The sequence below is a fragment of the Labrus bergylta genome, chromosome 14, assembly GCF_963930695.1.
Source record: "Labrus bergylta chromosome 14, fLabBer1.1, whole genome shotgun sequence".
Classification (NCBI taxonomy): domain Eukaryota; kingdom Metazoa; phylum Chordata; class Actinopteri; order Labriformes; family Labridae; genus Labrus; species Labrus bergylta.
This window is the reverse complement of record NC_089208.1, coordinates 25,073,088-25,095,404: the sequence shown is the minus strand read 5'-3', so window position 1 is coordinate 25,095,404 and position 22,317 is coordinate 25,073,088. Positions and strand designations below refer to the sequence as shown.

Sequence of the window (22,317 nt, the reverse complement as noted above, 5' to 3'; positions counted from 1 at the left end):
GGTGTGGGCGTAGTCCAGAATGTGTGACCTGCATTGTGGATTCAGGTTTTTTTTCCCCTAATCCTTAGAGAACAGAGTCAGGGAAGACTTGGAAACTTGTTGGTGGAAAGTAGCTTTGCAACTCTTTCCACCATGTTATAACATTTCTAACTCATGTATGGACAAGCGGAAATCTGAGCTAGTTGTCACTTTGGTTTAATCACAAGTAGTTATAGTTGTCTTGAGCAATTCCTACAATTTGGCCCTCTGGTAGTGAGAAAACTATAAGTGAGCCTCCTTGGTGAATAAAGGTTCCCCATCTTTGGTCAGTGGTAAAAGATCACAAGTATTTTCAGCAGTATCTCCATACGTAACCAAACTGCACGACATGCTTCATGACATGAAAAAAGGAACTTGTAAATTGTACCTAAAGTTTGTATTTCTCAAGAAAATATTGTACTTTCTACTCCAATGTATTTATTTAAAACTCTGTTTAGTATTTGGTTTCTGAATCTTAGACATGAGGCCTGTAATGAATGAATACTGTGGGTTGAACCATCACATAGAGTAATGTCTGGTGCATATACTGTACAGTTAAAGAGAAGCGGACATAGCCTGTTGGTATGAGGTGGCTTAAAACTGCATTCTTCTGAGGAGCCAGCAGGGGGCGACTCCACTATTAGCAAAGATTAGTGTGGATGTACTTTTAAGTCTGCTTTAAAAAATCTGACTTCTAATGTGATTTTTCACCTCAGTAAACATTTTCCTCCATTGCCAGTTAAATGTCCACTGCACATATTTATGTTTATAAAAATGTGCTCTCATAAACAGAAAACCAGATGATGAAGCAGGGTATTTCTTATAGGGCTTTGAGTGACATGATGGCTTCTCCAGATATGATCACTTCTGGATCCATAAAAAAAAACATTCACAGGCTGAAGCTCAAATTTAACCTCCATCACTTATAATTCCTTTAGATAATTAGATTGTATTAGAAAACTTTAGCAGGAAAACTCAATTTCCCACCAGGCCAATTAATACACACAACAAACATTATTGATGGTACAAACACACAGAAAATAACAAACACCATTAAAACCAGTTGAGACTTTACAGCCATGAGTCAGAGACACAACTACAAATGTTCAGTAAAATATCTTACTGCTGCTGGAACAAACAAAGGACCTCCTGAGTTGTTCAGTAGAGCACTAAGGCATCACTAGTCGCTCACTGATGGAGCGTCGGAGTCCATTAAAAACAAAGGATTGCCTTCAAAGGTCAGAACCATACAATCTATATTATACAATGACATGGAAATTGCAGCGGGGCAACTAAATATACTAACTTCTCAAATTTCAAGCCCTTTTGAAGCTAAATTGAATAAACGTTTTCTCAAGTAATAATTAGAATTGTACTCGTAAAAGGAGATTTTATGGGAGGTTTAGCATTTGTGATTCAGGAATAGAGAATAAAATACAAGCAGATCATTTTGTCTTCCACCATAAAAGTGCAGCCCACTGTTACAGCTGTATGTTTCCCCGTGCTGTTTGTCCCTTTCTCCCCTTCTGTTGTCTCCACCTCTGCCCAGGTGAAGCTACTGATCACCTAGCCTCTGTGTTTAAAAGTCCAGTGCTTAGTCCAGGAGAAGAGAGACTCTTGGAGTTCAGACTGCTGTGGCTCTCAGTCAGGGAGTATGTGTTGTCTTGTTGATGTAGTCCTAGCTATTTTTCTGTCATATTGAAACCCATCTACACAAGTGTGGGTTTGTTGTTGTTATCCCCATGGGGAGGCCTTGTGGTGGGGCGTAACACCCACCCACTGCAGAAGTGTTTCAAACATGTTTCATCACTGCTGACCATAAAAAAACCACAGCCCACAGAGATGACAGTGTAAACCCACATGTTTGTGTTGGGCTCAAAGGATGCGTCACAGACACAGCTGGCCAAGGATTCAGTTACTGATTTGATGATTGTGACTGAGTCTTTTTTCTTAGTCACAAGGAACTCCCCAGTTTTTTCCAGATAACATAAAGGTGTGTTAGATGTGTTGCTGTATGTATTTAGTTTAGTGCCTGTTGGGACACAAACAGGTCACTATCAAGGACTGGCACACGCACACACACACACACACAGACACAGACACAGACACACACACACACACACACACACACACACACACACACACACACACACACACACACACACACACACACAGACACACACACAGACACAGACACAGACACAGACACACACACACACACACACACACACACACACACACACACACAGACACACACACACACACACACACACAGACACACACACAGACACAGACACAGACACAGACTCACACGTTTGCACATGTTTTTATGTTGTCATCATGAAGTCTGAACCTTACTCCCTGGTGTGGTTTGGATTTTGATATTTTTTAGGGTAAAGAAGTCATAAAGGAGAAAAAGATTTTTTATAGTGCTGCACTTTTTAAAACCCTCAAACCTTGTTTACTTCAGTGTTTAGCAGCAGGACATTTTTTAGGACAAGACATAAACAGTCAGGCAGCAGACTATTAACAGGTGTGTGAACCTGTAGATCAGCAAGGGTATTATTGGATCAGGCATATAGTCCTTTTGGATGAATGTGTGGGTGCGTTTGATGAGAAATTAGCAAGAACTTGACTTCACACAAGAAACGATTCAGGGAGACTCAGATGGCTTAAATTAAAGACCCCAGAGGAGAATTAACTAACAGAACAGAGTGTGATACTTTGTCTTGCTAAGTCAATTCTGCCAGACTCTCCCAAAGGCTCTACATACTGTATATCCAAAAGACGTTACTAATGTCAGGGTCATATTACCCCAACTAAACTAGAATGTTGAACAACACTGCAGATATGGGGATGGACCCTTGACACATTCAGCTGTCCTTGTTGGTGTAGTCACAGCTCACTGTATCAACTCTGACTCTGTTAGGAACAGTGAATAAACAAAATGATGTCTGTACATTTAACTTATACAGAAATTCCACCACAGCATTCATTTGCAATATTACCTTATGGATGTGCAGGTGAAAAACACACATTTTAAAAAAGCACATGAAATGAAATAGAACAGCGATCAGGGAAGGTGATTTTGAACATTTTGAACTTGCATGAACTTGAGTAATTCTACGACCCTAATATTATGTCAAAAAACTAAATCTGCACGTATAAACCAAAGAACATGGTGTTGAAAAATGAAGCCAATGTGGAAGTGCAAAAGAACAGCTGTTCTTGGAGTCTAGAACTCATGCTTTCTGATAATAATAGATATGCTATATTTGCATAATTAGCGGTGTGTGTTTACTGACAGGCGAGCACGTTGTAATTTTGCAGGAGGCTGAAGACCTGCCTCAGCTCGGCCACTTTGCATGTTGCTAGATAAAATGAAAGTTAGGTAGAGATAGTATTTCTAATATGGTGACTGCCATGAATAGGTTTCAAAACACATCTTCAGAAACCAGCAGGGGAAGTCACTGAGATGGTAAAAACCTTAAAGTCTGGCCTGCAGCTGGGCACTGCAGTGAAGATTACAGGACACAAATATTCAAACTCTCAATGCTGCTATTCTGACATGGTAACCTTATTTGTCAGTGGATTGTACCCGTGTCTTTGTGTTTCCCCTTGTTGATGATGCACTGCTGCATACGTTCTGTGTATGTCGTTTCATGACAAAATCAAACCAAAATGATATATTCTTCTTGCTAATGCAGCTTGATCACATGCAAGTTACCCAAACAAATCATTTAAGTGTATTTTTAAACAAATCCTCAACCAGCCTTCAATAATGTCTGAATCTGTCTTTGCATGGATTACCAGCTAACTTTTCTTTACACTAATCCTTCATAAGGGAAGTAATCCACTTTGGTGCATGATATAATTTGGTCTATATCTTTTGAGTCTTTGTCTTTGATTGTTAAATCCTTTTAAATCCAACAGCAGGACAAATCAGATCCTGATGTTCACTTTCCAGCAGCCATATAAGACTGCATTATATAATTTATATTATTACTCTGCAAATGTCAGACTCAAGACATCAAATCCAGTTAAGACGAAGAGTCTTTTCAACATTCAAAAGCTGCAGCACATTCCTGTGTTAGCATCACACGAGAACATTGTTATATAAAGTCAGTGGATGGTAATTGTTGCATAAGATGTGTGTAATTCTCTCCACTTTTACTGAATAAACACAACACAAGCGCTCCGTTCACTGTCATTTCTAACAGGATTTTCACACTGGGTATGCAGAACTGTCATACATAGATCCAGATAATGTCACTCGACTGTAAACTCATCAATCAGGCTTTGCATCAAAACACACGTACGCACACACACACACACACACACACACACACACACACACACACACACACACACACACACGCACACACACACACACACACACACACACACACACACACACATACACTCTGTCATTACTAAAAAACACAGGGCTCAGGTCGGGACATGTCACAGGTTGAGCAAAAAAAAAAGAAAATTACACACAGTTACACCATGTATGTGCTTGTTTGACACAACTTTATTGGTTTTATTGAGAAAAGGAGGAAAACACCTCTTCAGTGGGGTGACCAGTGTGTAAAAATCCCTTTCTGCTTCAGTCGTCTGGCATCTGAACAACTTTTCATTCAATTCAAAAGACTGAATGAAAAGTTCAGACGTTTACTGCACAGAAAAACTGTTATAAAAACTCACTTTATATGTATGTAACATAGACTGTAAATATGAATCAGCTTCAAAGCCATCACCATGGCTTTGTAATAACCTTATTACCAAAGATGGTAAATATTAAAAAAAAGGTGACATTAAATTGAAAAGATCTGAATCTTAATCACATATCAAGCAGCAATCTTTGGGGTCCGCTTGAGGCTGGATCAGGAACACCAGAAGTCACATACACACAAAATTAAATAAACATGTTTACAGCCTGGTACAAAAAAACAAATAGGTCTGATTAGTTATTGTCACCACTGGCACACATTGTACATGGGGTGATTTTTTTTTTTTTAACGGCTCCGTTTTGATTTAAAATAGGATACATGTTATATATAGTTAGACGTGTAGCTGACCTGATTGACAGGTGGGAGCGATGTAACGGTTCATCAGGAAGCTTAAAACCCGCCTCAGCTCCAGCTCTCAGTCTGTCGTTAGGATAACTAAAAGTTAGACTGAGACAGGATTTCCAGCATGGCGGCTGCTGCTGATGAGCCCCCGGCGCCCCCTGCAGGAACAGATGGATGATGTCACTCAGGCTTCGTCCATTAACCAGGACAGAAACTCGTTGAGATCAAAAACATCTATTTTCCACGAGTGCCCTGGCCAAGACAGGAAGTAGCACAATTTACAGAGTTTCACACAAACAAGTTTGTAGTTCAAAAAAGACCCAGATGTCCCTCTACACACCCCCCATATTGAAATGTCAGGGTTTTTTTACAGCAGAAATCAACATGTTTACAGCCTGGTACACTAAAAAGCATAATGCATTGGACAGGGATTAAGACTTTAGATTGAAATTTTCCCCGTGTGCTGAAAAACAACACCACTACATTCATGTAAAGCCAGAGGTTTGATCGGAAACAGCAAATGTTCGCCTGCGGGGACAGTGGGAAGGTAACATGAGTCAAACTTGTCAGGCTGTGTGTAATGAAGTTGTAATAAGTGTCATTAGCAGGATTTTCCCTGTGCTCCCGGTTCCTTTGACTCACAGCTACTTTATTTATTGGAGATTGTGATAAGACCATGTTCAGGCACAGAGGTTGTTTATCCAGGTTCAGGAGCATGTCCTCTGACAGATTGAATATGGATGATGCCTCGTCAGTCCTGGACGTGAGTCATGTTGGGAAAGACCGAGCTGCTTAATGGGCAAAAATAATCCCCTGAATGAGAGCGTCTACGGGAAGCTGCTGCTCCTGACGTCACTGCTGACACTCCTGGCATGATTTCTCACTGTTAGCATTTTTTTTTTTTTGTTATGCAACTGTTAACTTTAAGGTGGAATAGGTATGCAGTTGTTCCAAGGACAGTAACGGAAATGTTTCTTTGCATTCATTTTTTTTCCCCTGATTTAGTTATTTAAACTTTATCCTCTTGATGCAAATTAAGTCAAGTTCTACTCAGGCTGTTGTTTTTATGAATGCAGGCTTTTAAGGTGAATAGTACTGCTTGTGATGTTACAATTCTGAGCTACGATATTAAGTGTTTGCACCTGCTATGAGGAGAAATTATAAAGAGACCTGAACCAGTATTAGACTGCCAGTTTAGCTGAGTGGTTAAATCGTGCACAACAAGTACAGAGGTTAAAGTCCTCAGCATGTCGCCGCTGTGCCTCTTCCTGCATGTCATCCCACCTCTTCCAAATAAATAATCGAATCAATTTTCCTAATCATACAAAGCTGGAAAAGGTTAAAAAAAATCATATCTTAATAATGTAAAAAGAACTGAATGCTAACATTACTATGGTCATATGTCATAAAAATGCTAATATCATGGTATCATTTGAAGCTGATCTTTTTTTCTGCGTGTTGTAAGACTTATTCAGACCACAAACAAAGTACTGGAGGGATTTATTTTACATTTTGTGGGTCAGTAGACACTCAGGTTACCCAAATATATGTTCAAAAACACTGTAGAAGTGGATTTTCTACAAACTGTCTCATTTTGGCACAGCACCTCCACCTTCATCATACTGATCCGCTTTCAAAATCAACAGAGCTCACTCTGAATCATGTCTCAAAAACATGTAAACACTGCAAGGTAACACTCGTGCTTTTCTTTATGTCAAGTCATCCATCATCGTTTCAGTGCTTTCACACCTCAAACCACATCAGTCCTTTACTTTAATGGATTCATTTTCTCTCCATCGTTATTGTTTTATTCGATTGTTTCCTCGTTATGCAGGGTTATTATAGAGGAAGAATGAAACAATAAATCATATTGCTCTCACTGCAGGCACTGAAGACAGTAAAGATAAAGACTGTCATTAGAGTATGTCTGAGGGATAAACCCCAACATGCCAGTCTCACTTTTTTAACCCTTTAATTATTCACCATCATAAAACAACAACAAACGTATCATCCACTGCATTGTTCAATCCATAGTTACACTTATTTATCTCACATAGCTACACCAATAAAAAGTCAAGAATTATGATAACATGTTTGTAAGTTTCATACGCCAGGTGGATATAATCATTGCTGTCTGCGCTCATCTTGTTCTTATAGGGCTTTCACACTTGCAGAAAACTCCTGAAAAATGATCAATCATTCTGATTGCTCTCATCAGTCTCACCTGTGTCTTCTTTGTCACACCTGTGTCCAATCACTCCTGGTCCATTTAGTGTCTGTGTGCTTTCTCTTCATTGTCAGTTCCTCATGTGTCAAACCTTCTCCTTGAGGATTTTTCGGAGCTTTATTGTCTGTTTGTTTCTCCCTGTGTTTGGACTTTTATGTTGGACTTTGGAAAGTTAGTTTTCAAAGGAAGTTTTTTGCATTATTTGAAAATCAAAATGTTTTTTGTCTGCAATTGGGTTCGGTTCCTTGTTCCTCTACAACTGTACAACTGTGACAGGTGGTTTGAATGGCATCCAAATCGTTGAATTGTTTCCACTTCTGATCTCACGTACAAGCTGTCATTAGCCAGGGGAAACATACCAACTCCCCACGATGACAAACATCCTGTGTCGACCAAAGTTGACTTCAAAGTCTCTGCAGACACATCACCACCACACGTATGGAGGCCCAGAAGTGATGATTGAGCATTGTTACTTTTTTACAAGTCTATATTATATTTTTTACAAAAAAGCTACCTACTCGATCTTTAAATACAGGATTTCATATTTCCATGGCACATTTTTCCATTCAAATAATAAAACATTTAATTATTCCAGAGTTTTATTTACCAAGGGTTCAGATTGTTAAAGAGTCATAAATACTATTGAAGTGAAAAAAAAAGAAAGCATAATACCTTTTCGCACTCTAATTAAATGTCTCAAGAAATCATTCTGAACTCGCATTTTCCATTTAGAGAGACCGCTCGGCAAGCCAAATGTTTTTCACGACCAACATTTTCAAGTCAAACTAAGAATGTTTGGGAGGATTTTTGTCTGCTAACAATGGGCCTCATTCACAAACAAATATGTGCTGAAACTATTTGAAGCACAAATCTGTGATTCGTCAATATATTCTTACTTGAACAAAGTTAGAACTTCCTGATACCATGAGTACGCACAAATGATGATGGACCAGCTTTCTCAGAAAATGTAAACACACTCTCTTTTAACTAAATGAACGAGATATTAAAACTACTTTCCGTTAAAAAAAAAGCCTTTAATTGAAAACAATAACGAAAGATATGAATCTACTTATACATTGTCTAAATAGAAAAAAAAGTTGAATAATTGGAGCCTTTTTAAGGGCATGTAGGGAACAAAATTGATTTCAGTTTATGTCCAAGAAAGTATAAAAATGACTCGCCTTGCTTGAAAAAGTTGCAGCCTGTGCCTTCAGAAGAGAGTGCATCTTCAGAGACAGTCAAAACATGGCTTATCAGCTGATACCAACTGATAAGGCATATATTCCTGTAACTGTGGAATTCTCTGGAACGGCATCTAAGCATCTAAGCCCCCAGACTGCTCTCACCTGGTTCCTCCTCAAGTTTAAGTCTTGGCCACTTCCTGGCTACAGGAACATTTCAGAGGGAAATAGCTGATCTGATCAGGCTGGGATTTCACATTTCTCTGAGCCGTGCCATCCCAATGGTGTTAAATGTCATAATTAAGCAAATTGCCAACTACATTATATTCTCTGATGGTGAACAAAGCCAGAGTGATGTGAAGAGGGCATGGCATCACTGGAATGCCAAACACTGTTGGAGCAATAGACTGCACCCAGGTGCGCATCAAAGCTCCATCTACAGACTGTGATGCTGACTGCCACATCCTCAATGTTTTAAGATAAAGATTTACTTTTATTGATCCCCGCAAGGGAAATTTCAGTTTTTACACTCTGTATCATGCAACACATGACACACACACTGTGCTGAAGTATATACACACACATACACACAAACACACAAACAGGAGGGATGTCAGAGTGACAGAGCAGCCCACAGTGGGCGCTCCTGAGCTGGTGGTGGGGAGGGGGTATGGTGCCTTGCTCAAGGGTACCTTGGCAGTGCTCAGGAGGTGATCTGGCACCTCTCCAGCTACCAGACCAACTTCCATGCTTGGTCTGCACCTGGACTTGAACTGGCAACCCTCCAGTTCCCAACCCATGTCCCTACAGACTGAGCTACTGCCGCCCCAGTAGCTCAGTCTACTTTTAATTTTGGCCCGCTGACCAGGAGGCCAGGGATGTGTTTAGAGGCAGGAGCTGTAAGAAACCAATGGCTAGCTGGTGAGCGTATTTTATGTTTTATATTTTATTAAATCTAAAGCCTCTATCCTGTGTATGCTAAAATGTTGTTGTTTTTAGGTGACCGGGGATATGGCCTTAAAACCTGGCTGATGACTCCATTTGCAAATCCTGAAGCCCCTCAAGAGGTGCGCTATATAACCACATCCATGCCCACACGTGCGTCGTAACAGAGCACACGTTTAGCTGTGTTGCTCATTCCACAAATGCAAGATCCTTCCAAGTTATATCTTGTTGTAAAGGGGACTAATCAGGCTTTCCAACGATATATAATACAACACCAATAAGTTTTATTAAAGGGTCAAAATAATTGACCGAAATAAGGTTTCCAAACTTTTTTTGAGGAGTTTAGATACATTGGTGCGTGGTAGTGGCTGATTGCAGGTTGCGGGCACGAGTCTGTCAATTAACAATGATTCTGATGCACTAACATACGGAAGGTGGTGAGAACAAAATTGGCTGGTACGCACGTATCATGAATCCGACCGTAACTTTTGCGTATGCACTTATTTTATGCGCAGAAGAAGAACATTTCTACACAGATATTAGTGAATGAGGGCCTCATTCACAAACTGTGAAACAATGAAAATCTGAGATTCATCTATATGTACTTGGATTAATTCCTACTCTGCAAACAAAAATAGAACTTCCTCAGACTCACTAATGATTGACCAGCTTTCTCAGAAAATGTAAACATACACTCTTTTAACTAAATGCATGACAAATAGGCCTATATGTTTCATAGACAAGAATTAAAAACGTGAATTTACTAATGCATTGCCTAAATGTATTAAATAACCATAGGATGCCTTTTCATACTTATTATACTTCTTTAATCTAAAATCTTTAATCTTATATTAAAGACTTGACAATGAAGAATATGACTATTGAAATATCATTTCATTTAATCCTTGACCTCTCTATTAGTGCCATGAAATATCGCATCTGTTATCAAAACCCATCTGATTAATTGGAGTTTATTTAAGGGCATGCAGATCCAGCCTTGCTTAAAGAAATTGCAGCCGGTGCCTTCAGAAGAGAGTGCATCAGACAAAAATCTGATGTTCTTATCAAGTTCTTATCAACTGATTCAGACTTCCAAGGCATACAGAATTCCCTGGAACGGCATCTAGGCCCCCATACACACTCTTTTGTCTCTAGTGTCTCCACCTCACCGCTCTCGTCCTGATACACCAATCGGGTGTCCTTTATATGGAGAGATGGTGGCGTCGTGGTAGTATGATGATTGCAGGTTGGCACGAGCCAGGAGTCTGTCAATTTAGAATGATTCTGATTCACTAACACACAGAAAGTGGTGAGAACAAAACTGGCTGGCACGCATGTGTCATGAATCCGACGGTGATTTTTGTGTATGGACTTATTTTATGCAAACACTTCTACGCAGATATGAGGTATGTATTTGGTAATGAAGGGTCCTTGTGAAGACCCTGTTCTGTGAGGAGCCCCCTTGCTGTTCTTGTTGGGACAGGAGCACTCAACATAATTAACAGGTGGTCCCTGCTGCAGCTCTGCTTACATACAGCCCTGTGTGTCTGCAGTGTCTGTGCAGCTGCAGCTCACAGACAGTCTGACTCTTTGGGACTCCTGCCAGTCAAACATGAAGATGCTCTGGCTCACACTTCTTCTGACTCTTGTGATGCCCGGCCAGACTCCTGCCACGGCCTTTCCTCTCCGCAGCAAAGACGAGATACCTGCACAACGCTACGCTGGACCGCCTGAAGCTGAGCAGAAGTTTGCAGAGGTATTCTTTTGTGCATTGGATGGTTTCAAGATTTACAGGTAGGGTTGTTTTATTTATGGAAGACTCACTGTGGACAGCTTTATAGCCTCTCTACTCTGACCTAAGTGCAGCTTTATTCAGGTATGCTTGGGATTTGTTGGTTCAGGTAACGGCTGGATTTCCTTAAAAGCTTCTTTAGCTGATAGGATCTGTGCTTGTGTTTACAGATTTATTGGCCTCAGACTGCTTTACAATCAGTCTAAAATGTGTAACCTTGTAAAATTGTTTGTGGATTTACATATTTTAGAGGGGGGTCAGACACACAAAAACAGCAGCTTATTACTTATTTATTCAAGTGTGTGCTGATACATATATTTCTTTGCATACACACTGTCTAATGCTAATCTGTCTGTCTAACCTTCAGTATCAGTTCCAGATGCATGGTAGCTATGAGCTGTTTTTTAATCGACTTTTTTCACAGCAATGATCCAGAATGTAATCATTTTGTTGACTTCAAGAGACTTTGATTCCTTGTAATGACTAACATATCATAATAAAGGTCTTCATAACATAAATAAGTAATTAATTTCTACCTCCAGTGGAGTTACAGTATGAGTGATGAAGTGGTAGTGATTATTTACAAGCTCTCCGTCTGATCGTCTGATTGTCTGCCACCTGGCTTCACTGTCAGTCTGATGAAACTCTCCTCTGGAGCAGTAGTAGCATCAGGAGACGTTGAGTCTACAGAGGCAGCGTTATCTTCTGCTAACATGTAATGAAGTCAGGACATAACAGCAGTCAAAATATGAGAGCCGCCACACACAGTTAGTCATTATGAGTGTGGAGTGAAACAACTTGAGGGGATGTTTTGGGTCTTTTTATGCCTTTATTTTAGAGACAGGACAGTGGAGTCAGAAACTGAGGAATGACATGCAGGAAGGGAGCCACAGGTCAGATTTGAACCTGAGCTGTCCGCTCTCGTGGACTTTGGCTCAGTGCATGAGGCCCCAGCACTTACCTGATACCCCCCATTATATGGGATAATGTTGGATAGAAATTGTATTTCTAAATATCTGGAGAATAATTACATTTCTCGTGTTTTGTATATTTTGTTAAATGTTATATTATTACTTTTAAATCAGCCTCAAAGACAAAATGTAAAGACAAAAACTTCTGCTGGACAGAACTGAGAAGTGAAATTCAATTCATTTAAAAAAACTTACCAAAATCTATCTGTCCCATGCCTTCCAGTATGATCTTTTCATTTATTTTATTTATTCTGTGAATACGTCCAATTATTCACAATAAAAACTGTCATTACGCATCAGACTATGTTGCTTCATTTATCACACTTAGCTGACGGCTGCAATGCACTTTTTTGCATTATCATTCTAAGGAATATCTACGCCTCTTCTACGACTACAAGCCAAAGTCACAGAGGCAGAAGAGGGCTGCAGACGGACATGTGGATAATGATTGGACGACTGACTTTTGCAATAAGGTCCAGGAGATGCAGCACTTCTTTGGCTTGCCTCCAAGTGGAGAGCTGACAAACGAGACTCTGGCGGTGATGAGGAGGCCGCGTTGTGGTCTGTCGGATGTGGAGCGATTTGAAGAGACAATTCGCTGGAAGAAGAACACGCTCAGCTACAGGTTAGAGCGGGGCAGGAAAAAATGTGCTGATGGGACTCAATGGAAAAGCAAACATGTCGCATCAGGTTAAATCACAGCCTCTGTCATGTGAAACCATCTTATTATCCCTGTGGGCCAAGCTGTGCTTTGTACTGAATGCTGACAGAAGCATATCAACATGTACACAATAACAATGCTTACATGTTAATGGTTAACAGGTGTCATTTACACTATGTTCACCATCAAATACCTTTGATATGACCGTGATCTAAAGATGCTTAAGTGACATTCAAATAAGCAGTGAGTACAGTATGTTATTCTTCTTTTCTCTAATCCCTCAATTAAACAACTTTTATACCTTAGGTGATGAGCCAGCTGTCCGTCCCGTCATGTAAACACGCTGTAGATACGGCTCGGAAAGCATCACACTCATTGTAGACAGTCATGACTCACAGAGTTATTTTCAGAGGATATACTTAATTTCTGCTACATTTAAGTGTGAGAACTCACATGAAAAATTGCATATTCTTCATTGATTGACTTTTTAAAAACCTTTAAAGATGTTAAATTCATCTCATACAGCTTCTTTGTTCCTTTCAGGATCGCTGGCTATAACTTTCCCATCCCGGCCTCAAAGGTTCACAAAGTGTTCAGAGCAGCCTGGAAGATCTGGTCCAATGTTGCACCCATGAAATTTCGCAAGAGGAACAGGAAAGAGGCTGATATCGTCATCTCCTTCCACAATGGAGGTGAGCTCCACAGAGAGGAATTATCCTCTGTCAAGTTGCATTGAGCAGTGTCGCAGTGATCCTCACATTCATGTATGGCATCAAGAATTTACTGCACTCAATGTTTCACTGCAGATCATAAGGACGGCTCACCTTTCGATGGGAAAGGAGGGATCCTGGCTCATGCCTTCCAGCCCGGCTATGGTATCGGAGGAGACGTTCACTTTGATGCTGATGAAGAGTGGAGCTTCAATTCTACTGGTATTAGAGTTATACATCTTAAAAACTCAATAAAACACTGACTGTGGACTTTTGTTGACTTACAGGAATCTGGTTTTGTGAAATGTACGCTCTTGAAAAGACTTAGACTGATACAACAGGGCGTACACAATACAACACCAAAACAGTCCTGGGACACCCCAGTCCAAAAAGTTGATACAATGCAATGTTGATACCATGCAATGTTATACGATAGGATGAGCTATATACAATATGATAGGATATGAATCATTATGATATGATAAGATAAAATACGATTCAATTGTTGCAATACAATACAATACAATTCTATTAAATTAATTTTGATTTGATACCATACCATTCAATATTATATAATAGGAAAACATTGGACGAATCAATACAAAAGGATATGATAGGATACAATATTATTTGATATGATAATGTTCAATTGGATTGGATTCAGTTCAGTTCGACAAGATAAACAATGATATGATATGATGCATTACATCATAATGATTAGATATACAAACAATACATGGTAAAAAATTAAGTTTCAGCCAGGAGAAGATGTCATAGTGCTGCATTAAAACCGCATGCAGGCAGGAGAAAACAATTATTTCCACACCTATACTGTACATTGTTTTCCTTTCAGAATGGCTACATTAACCGCTAAGCTAACTAAAAGTTGCACTAAAAAAAAAAAAATAATCCTCAGTAGATGGTGCAACTTCACAGCCATAAAAATATAATTAATAGGTTATGTAGTGTTCATATTATATTGACAAAGGAGGCTCCATCTTGTGGGTGACAATCATTTTCTTGCAGTGAGTTGCTTGAGTGACTTTGTAACGCTCTCACTCTAAAACTAATCTATGACCAGCGGCTGATTTGTGATGAGACTGGAGGTAAGTAAAACAGCTAGCCTGGTTTTGTTACCTGCAGCCCTTTAATACTTTATTCTTCATGCTCCAGGCTTTAACCTGTTAGCTGTAGCAGTCCATGAATTCGGCCATGCACTCGGCCTTCCCCACTCGTCTGACCTCGGAGCGATCATGTACCCTGCGTACAACTTCGCCCCCACTCATGAGCTCCAGCTCTCCTTTCGTGATGTCAAAGATGTCCAAAACATGTATGGTGAGTTTAAAATACAAAGCATAATTTCCCTGTTTGGAAGTCAATCAAAATGAAATTCAAAATGACCTTTTTATTTAGCCAAGTTTTACTCTCAGCCTAGAAAGAAAGCTCAAATGTAGAGCAATGGGGATGCATTGTTTTAATCTCAAAGAAACTCTGTACTGTTTACTTTGTTGCCTGCAGGTGTAAGTCCCAATTTTGATTCACTGTTCTCAAAAAACCCTCCCCCAAGAACACCCGACAAATGTGATCCAGATTTATCATTTGACGCAGTATCAGAACTACAACAGGAGGTCCTCTTCTTCAAAGACAGGTATGAACTGTGTACCTTTATGTGTGCATAATGAAGAGTCACACACACACACATTTCAAAAGAAGGCTACAATCGAAGTGAGATTAATGGGTTAGCCAGGTGGCTCGGTTTTAACCTGGCTATATCACCAATGAAACAAATACGTTCCTTTTTGGCGACATGGGAACCCTTAATTGGCAGTCTCTCCCAGAGTTAACACTGTCATCAGACGCTAGCTGATGGCTTCAGAGATGGCTTCTAAAAAAGAAGGCCTGCCTCATAGAACACTCCTCTTGGATTTCCTTGGCTCAGAGTGAAAGGAAAATCAATAACCTTTTTTTTTTCCAATAACTTTCTGATTTTCAGATTTATGTGGCGCAGACATCCTAAATTTGATGAGACAGGAATGACCTTGATCAGCAGTCTGTGGCCCGACAATGTACCTTCTTACCTGGATGCCGTTTATGAGAATGTGGAGAGGAATGTTATTGTGTTTTTCAAAGGTAAGAGCGATATTTATCTTTCATATACAGTAGTGTTGTAGAACTCAAGATCAGTCTGGAGACCACTTTTTGAAGGTCTAGTCTCAGAAGTGATAACATTTCCACTGGGTCTTGTCTTGGTCTAAGACTAGGCTGACTCCAGATTTTAAATCAAGACCAGGCAAGAGCACTACTGGAACTATTTTCCCACTTAATTACTATGATTAGAAGGAAACACCCCTTTCTAAATCAATATATAACTTTAATTCATTCGTAGTTCAATTTTTTTCACCCTGTTACGGCCGCATCCCTCCAGGTGTTTCGGTCTAAGTGAGTGACACGCCCCCTTCACACAAGCCGGAGTGGATGGAGAAGACAGGGACCGGCAAAAACTCAAATCTTAGCATGCCTATTCATCTAATTTCTAGTCAAAATGATATATTTACATTGTCAACAGGCAAGGCAGACAACTTCTTGGGGCCCCAGAAGAGGGTTCAGTTGCCCAACTGAACACTGATTGGAAGGCGCGGGTTGTAGGGCCAACCAATAGACTTATGCTTAAGGCCCCAACAGACTCTCGAATTGCCACTGTATATTTACACCTGTTATAAACCACACTGGTCTTGACTTAGTCTAGTTCCCTTAACATATTGGTCTCGTTCCCTTAACATATTGGTCTCGTTCCCTTAACGTATTGGTCTTGTTCCCTTCACGTCTTGGTCTCGTTCCCTTCACGTCTTGGTCTTGTCTTGGTCTCGTTCCCTTCACGTCTTGGTCTTGTCTTGAACTCGTTCCCTTAGTGTCTTGGTCTCGTTCCCTTCACGTCTTGGTCTTGTCTTGGTCTCGGAGCACTCTAGTGTTGGGCATGTCTTGGTCTCGGTCAGAGGGGTCTTGACATCAACACTACAGTAGGCTATATATATTTGGTGGAAGTAGACTCTGGGACATCTTCAACTCGTTTATGGAATACCATGGCCCACCATGTTGAAGCCTTTAGTTTGGCCAACACCACAAGTGACCTTATTTATATGCGAGGGTAGAAACACAGAGCTGCACCTCTTTCCTAGTTCTCATGTGACCTCAGTGACAACTTGCTTATCACAGGTAGACACACCCTGCGGACTTCAGCTGACTCTAAATGGAACCATAAATTAAAGAATAATATGTGTATGACTCATGAAATTGATTTGAGACCAATGACTCTTCAGGAAGAAGTAGGCTTATTATTTAGGAGATGTACATTACATTTGTCTCTTTTATGTACATTAATTCACAGTTTACAGTTATTTTAACCAACCAACAGTTCTCCTGCTTCTAATCTCAAGTCTCTGGTTGTGCTCTCTTTCTTTATTGATGTAATGAGCATTTGAATAACTGGTAATTTGACACCAAGTGTTTTTGTTCAGGTCAGAAATACTGGATCCTGAGGCAACTAAAACTTGAAGAGGGATTTCCAAGAAACATCTCAGACTTTGGATTCCCTTACACAATAAAATCTGTAGACGCTGCTCTTCACTTCAGGAATAAACGCCTCACCGTGTTCTTCACTGGAAAACTGTGTTGGAGGTATTTAATGAGATCCAGTTCCCTGACAATTCTCCCTGTGTTTTCCCACTTTCTGCTGAGGTTAGTTGTATCTATTGCTGGGTGTACCATGTTGGTTGGATGAATATATCTCTGTAAACAAAGAAGCAAAATGCCAAACTACTGTTGAATAAGTAAAATCAGAAAAGATGTATGAAACTCCTTAAATGAATATGTCCTTCCCAGTCTCTCACAGCAGGTTGTGCAATACATATAACGACATACAATAAAGAGTTGTGTCACTGACCATGTTTCCCTTTTTTATGTCAATCAGCAGGATTGATGCAACGCTGTATTACATATGTCTCATGTGAACAAAGCACCATGACTTGCAGTCATTTGCCTTCTCATCTTAGTGTGGGTTTTTAGCTAAATCATCAGGAACACATCGCTGGTTTCCCACTCTTTGACATGCAACTATATCAAAATATATGGTAAATTAAGGTCACAATATTCACCATCAACTAGCGTGCTAATTAATAGCATACTGTGCCTGAAGATGTGGTCTAGGGCACTATTCATGTGTACTCGAGTACGATCCACGGGAGATGTGAACACAACCGTGCCAAAACAAGGAAGTGGACTGTTATACGACACAATTCTAAATGGCTCCTGTCGCTTCATTAACTGTGGTATCTGGCACAGCATGGGCCCTACCCTAACCCCTGAAAACACCCAAATTAGCATGCTAATAAGCAACTAGTTAATGGTGAATACTGTGACCTTAATTTAAAGAGTCACCAAATATGGATATAACGCTTCATCGTGTTTCTTTGTGTATGATATGAAGGTACAATGAGCTGCAGAAGACGATGGAGGGATCACCGACACTTATAGAGGAGCAGTGGCCAGGTGTACCAACTCCAATAGATGCAGCTGTCTTCTATGAAGGTTGTTACACCAGCTTCCTTTTCTGCTTTCAGATTTTTAATTCGCATACAACACAAAAATAAATTCAGCAAATATCAAAGGAAAATGTCAGGCTTGTAAGGGAGAAATGAACCATGAAAGGGGGTTCTGTTTTCCCGATGGTTTAAAATGATCATGCAATCATGGAATAAAACGATAGCCAATTGGAAAGCAAGCTGAAATAGATTTCTACTCACTTCCTGCTCGCTCTCTAACATGTACAGCCCATGTTTAGGTCGTCGTCACAACTTCGTCCTTTTATGTTTTTCTTTGTGAATTTTCAGTCCAATCAAGAACTAAAACTATAATTTATATTTCTCCCTGTTAATCGTGTGTCATGTTTGTTTACTCTTAAGTCACATCTGACCACAAGAGATGTGTCAGATTTGAAGTTTACACAGTCAGGACTCTGGTTGTTAGGGAATGGAATCTTTTCGAGTCTGGTGTGCTGTTCTGGTCATATATCGTTGCTCTTCACACAAAAGGAACAAAACTGTTAAATTTATCGTCCTTCATTGTCATGTGTGGGGTCTCTCAGGCTTAATGAACCATAGCCATCCCTGAATAACACAAATGTGGTTCTGTTTAACTGCAGAAAAAGTGATACAGCTCGAGTTTCATTTAGATCATTATATTGGGGAACCCTTTACAGTCCCCTAATAACCAGGTATTTATCTGGTAATTGTGGTGCATTATGGTGTGATACCAGTGGAAATAAGATGGTTACAGGGAATCACAGGGAAACTTTCGCTGAATTACAAAGAAAGCCTCCAGTACTTGGCTACATTCCTGTCCAATAGGCAAAAATGAACATATTTAACAAGCAGAGAAGAAAAGAGAAGCTGGTATTAATTAATCTTGTCAAAACAACAAAATGTTAAAGTTAACATATCTTAAAGTGATGCAGGAGCCTCATTTTCCAGTTAGTTACCACAGGGATCCTGGCTCTCAACAAGGATCAGTTCATATTTTAATAATACTCAACTGTCTGCAGCCCCTTCAGCCCCTTAGCCGAGCTTTCTAAAGACTGAACACCAAGATAATGTGCATTAACACAATTATCAATCTTCTTCAAACAGGATTTGTGCACCTCTTCAAGGGAAATATTCACTACGAGTTCGACTCACTCTCCAAAAGTGTTGTCTCCACCGGCCCTCTTAACAACGAGCTGGACTGCAGGGAGATGGGGGACAATGAAGTCCTGCCTGAGAGGAGATAACGTGAGGACAGACAACCCAGTCTCATGTCAAAATATGTAATACCTACGTTGGTCCACAGCGCAAAACGTAGTAGTTTCACAATAAGGGCTCTAAAATTGTGATATGCCTACGTTTCCTTTTTTCTATTCTTTTGTATAAGCACACCTCAGGTCACGTGACTGCCCAGTTTTCCCCTGGCGAAAAAAAAAAATCACACAAACTGTACAGTATTGTCTTTATGTATCAATGATTGTTACATTTTATAGTTTATAATGTTGCTAATATGCATCGATCTGTTCCAATCGTTTTATTAAATTTGGTTGTAATGAAAGACATCAATAAAAATGTAACAGAAATCATTATTTATTGCATAGGAGTTTAGTTTGATGTGTAGGGTCTGATGTAACCTGTTTTAAGAGCTGCGAACCAAACGTCCACTTCCTTCTGGTTCATTGTTGATAGCGTCCATAGCAACCACCATAGCAACAGTAGAAAACGTAACAACGCGACATTTTTCTATCGAGACCTGAAAGAATCTTCGTGGAAACGAACAAACTAAAGATCATAAACAAAAACCGAACGAAGATTATGAAGATACAATGTACATTTGTCGCCAGAAAGGTTTTCAAAACGACACTTAAGCCTCAAACTATCTGAGAATATTGCATTTTCCACCAAAAATAGAAGGGATGTCCACCATGTTTTTTTTTCGCCAGGGGAAAACTGGGCAGTCACGTGACCTGAGGTATGCCTATACAAAAGAATAGACAAAAGGAAACGTAGACATGTCACAATTTTAGAGCCATTATTGTGAAACTACTACGTTTTGCGCTGTGGACCAACGTAGGTATTACACATGTTGACATGAGACTGGGTTGGGACAGACACTCCATGTGGGCCGATGACGACATGACTTCTGTTTCTCTGCTGTGTTTGTATACACAGTAGCAATAACCGCAATGTGAGCAATAAGCACAATGTGCAGCTTGGGAACCAAAGTGTCTCAAAGTGTCTCAAAGTGTTTCATCAATGTGAAGAAACTTTCAAATGTTGTAATACCAATATTTGTACCTTTTTTTAAATCAGAGTTTATTGTGCGTGTTGTTTTTTTTTTTTTTTTGTATATAAAGACCATTTCATTTCTTTTTTAAAGCTTTATTCTCAGGATTTTTATGCCTTTATTTTAGAGATAGAACAGCAGATTGAGTCAGAAACCAGGGAGAGAGAGCGTGGGGAACTGCATGCAGGAAAGGAGCCACAAGTCAGATTCTAACCCGGGCCATCAGCCCTCAAGGAATCAAGCTTCTGTACATGTGGTGCACAAACACTTTGTATAACTTTTTGGCGATTAAAACTATGGATTGTTCCTTTTCTGTTGCATCACTGCCATCCTGAGTGTCTGCGTAATCCGCCATTGATCAATCTACCTGAGACAATAGATTGCAGCGGATTCTGAGTCCAGGATTATGTAAGTGTAGCTTTTCACTGAAATGATGAAAGAATTGCTAATGGATAACGACAGATTTAAGCAGATGGAAAGTAACCGGCATATTGACTCACAAAGCTCTTGAATGTAACTTTTCAGTTTGTCACAGTGTGCATGAAGGAAAGACTGAGTTTTTTTTTTTCATAAAGTCAATGGATGCAAAAGAACAAAAGTTTATTAATCCACAATAGAAGTGACTCATGTCAGTGAATACAGCTGCTTGTTGGGGTATTGTGACACAGTCTGTGGATTAAAGTGTACACTATATACAGTTTCAATTACTACCTCACATGTCACAACTTTTAATTTAAAATGTTTAAAAACAAGACACAACACGCCTATGTTTGTTAGCGAGGCTCATAACTATTTTACCAGAGGCAACAGCAGTGTGCAGGCTGTCTGAGTCAGAGGACACAGGTATGTCACCGGCATGGAAAACTCTGAGGACAAAAATGTTTTAAATTGTCATACACATTTAAGATGACAGTCACTGCTGTAAGGGGATAATTAAAATGCTGCATGGATGAGATCATATGAACGTCTTTGAGAGTAAAGCCCTCTAATCATTGATCGTGAGGTGACGCCACTAGTTCTTTGCCGTCTGCTTGGTGTGTCAGGGCCTAAAGGCAACCCCACACGGCCGTTTTGGATGCCCCTCGGTGTGCCAGGCAAATGGCAAACCAGCAGGTGTTGCAGTAATGGAAGCGGGAAGGAAATTGGTTTACATAAAACAACCTAAAAAGAGAGAGAGAGGTTAGAGCTCTTAAAGGTTTACAGACTGATGCAGAGCTGGCTAAACACTGAAGCTTTAGTCTCCACATGGCAACCAGCGTGAGCATTGGCTCTAGGGAGGAGGGGGCGGGGGGAGACAGCTCTCTCCAATGTTTTGAATTTCGACTGCAGTACCCATTTTAAACACTAGGTGTCAGAGTTACATATTGCTCCTTTAAATATTATTTTCTGGCATACTGTACAAAAATAAGAACACATTTATTTAGTTAATAAACACAGTTATGATTCAGACTAAACTATTCTGCAATAAGACACGACACATTATAACGTGTAAAATCAAGATTAGACAATAATTGGACTCTACTCAGTTCCTAATGCACCATTAGACATAACTTTACAAGATCAAGGTGTAATTAGAAATCAAAGACGATGACAAAATGGATCCAAATATACGAATCAGACTCTAAAATTCAGTTATACTTACAAATCTCAAGAACACCTCATTTGATGCTGCAAACATGGGATTTGATAGCTTCACTCATATAACATAGGATATCAAGGAATATTATGTCATGGATAGCCTTAAGAAATGTCAGACGAAACACAGATCTCTGAAAGTGTTAATTACGACTTTTGTCTGTAATTTCTCTCTCTCAAATATCATCATGTGGGTTGAGATCAAATGTCAGTAAAATGCATGAAAGCCTCTCTTGGTTTA

The 22,317-nt window shown here is 39.8% G+C and overlaps 1 protein-coding gene across 1 annotated transcript; it reads left to right on the top strand.

Moving 5' to 3' along the window:
* Window positions 1-10,730: 10,730 nt before the first annotated feature.
* Window positions 10,731-21,148, top strand: LOC109982111 (matrix metalloproteinase-18). Its single transcript, XM_065962945.1, has 10 exons — window positions 10,731-11,202; window positions 12,578-12,834; window positions 13,414-13,562; window positions 13,677-13,802; window positions 14,754-14,915; window positions 15,099-15,228; window positions 15,574-15,710; window positions 17,096-17,255; window positions 18,064-18,164; window positions 19,262-21,148. The coding sequence occupies exons 1-10, from the start codon at window positions 11,059-11,061 to the stop codon at window positions 19,399-19,401; spliced, it is 1,506 nt and encodes a 501-aa protein (XP_065819017.1). The 5' UTR covers window positions 10,731-11,058; the 3' UTR covers window positions 19,402-21,148.
* Window positions 21,149-22,317: the final 1,169 nt, after the last annotated feature.

Coding starts and splice junctions, on each gene's coding strand:
- LOC109982111 (XM_065962945.1), top strand. CDS start 11,059: ATGAAGATGCTCTGGCTCACACTTCTTCTGACTCTTGTGATGCCCGGC. Junction 15,711..17,095: donor TGTTATTGTGTTTTTCAAAG/GTAAGAGCGATA, acceptor GTTTTTGTTCAG/GTCAGAAATACTGGATCCTG. Junction 18,165..19,261: donor TGCAGCTGTCTTCTATGAAG/GTTGTTACACCA, acceptor TTCTTCAAACAG/GATTTGTGCACCTCTTCAAG.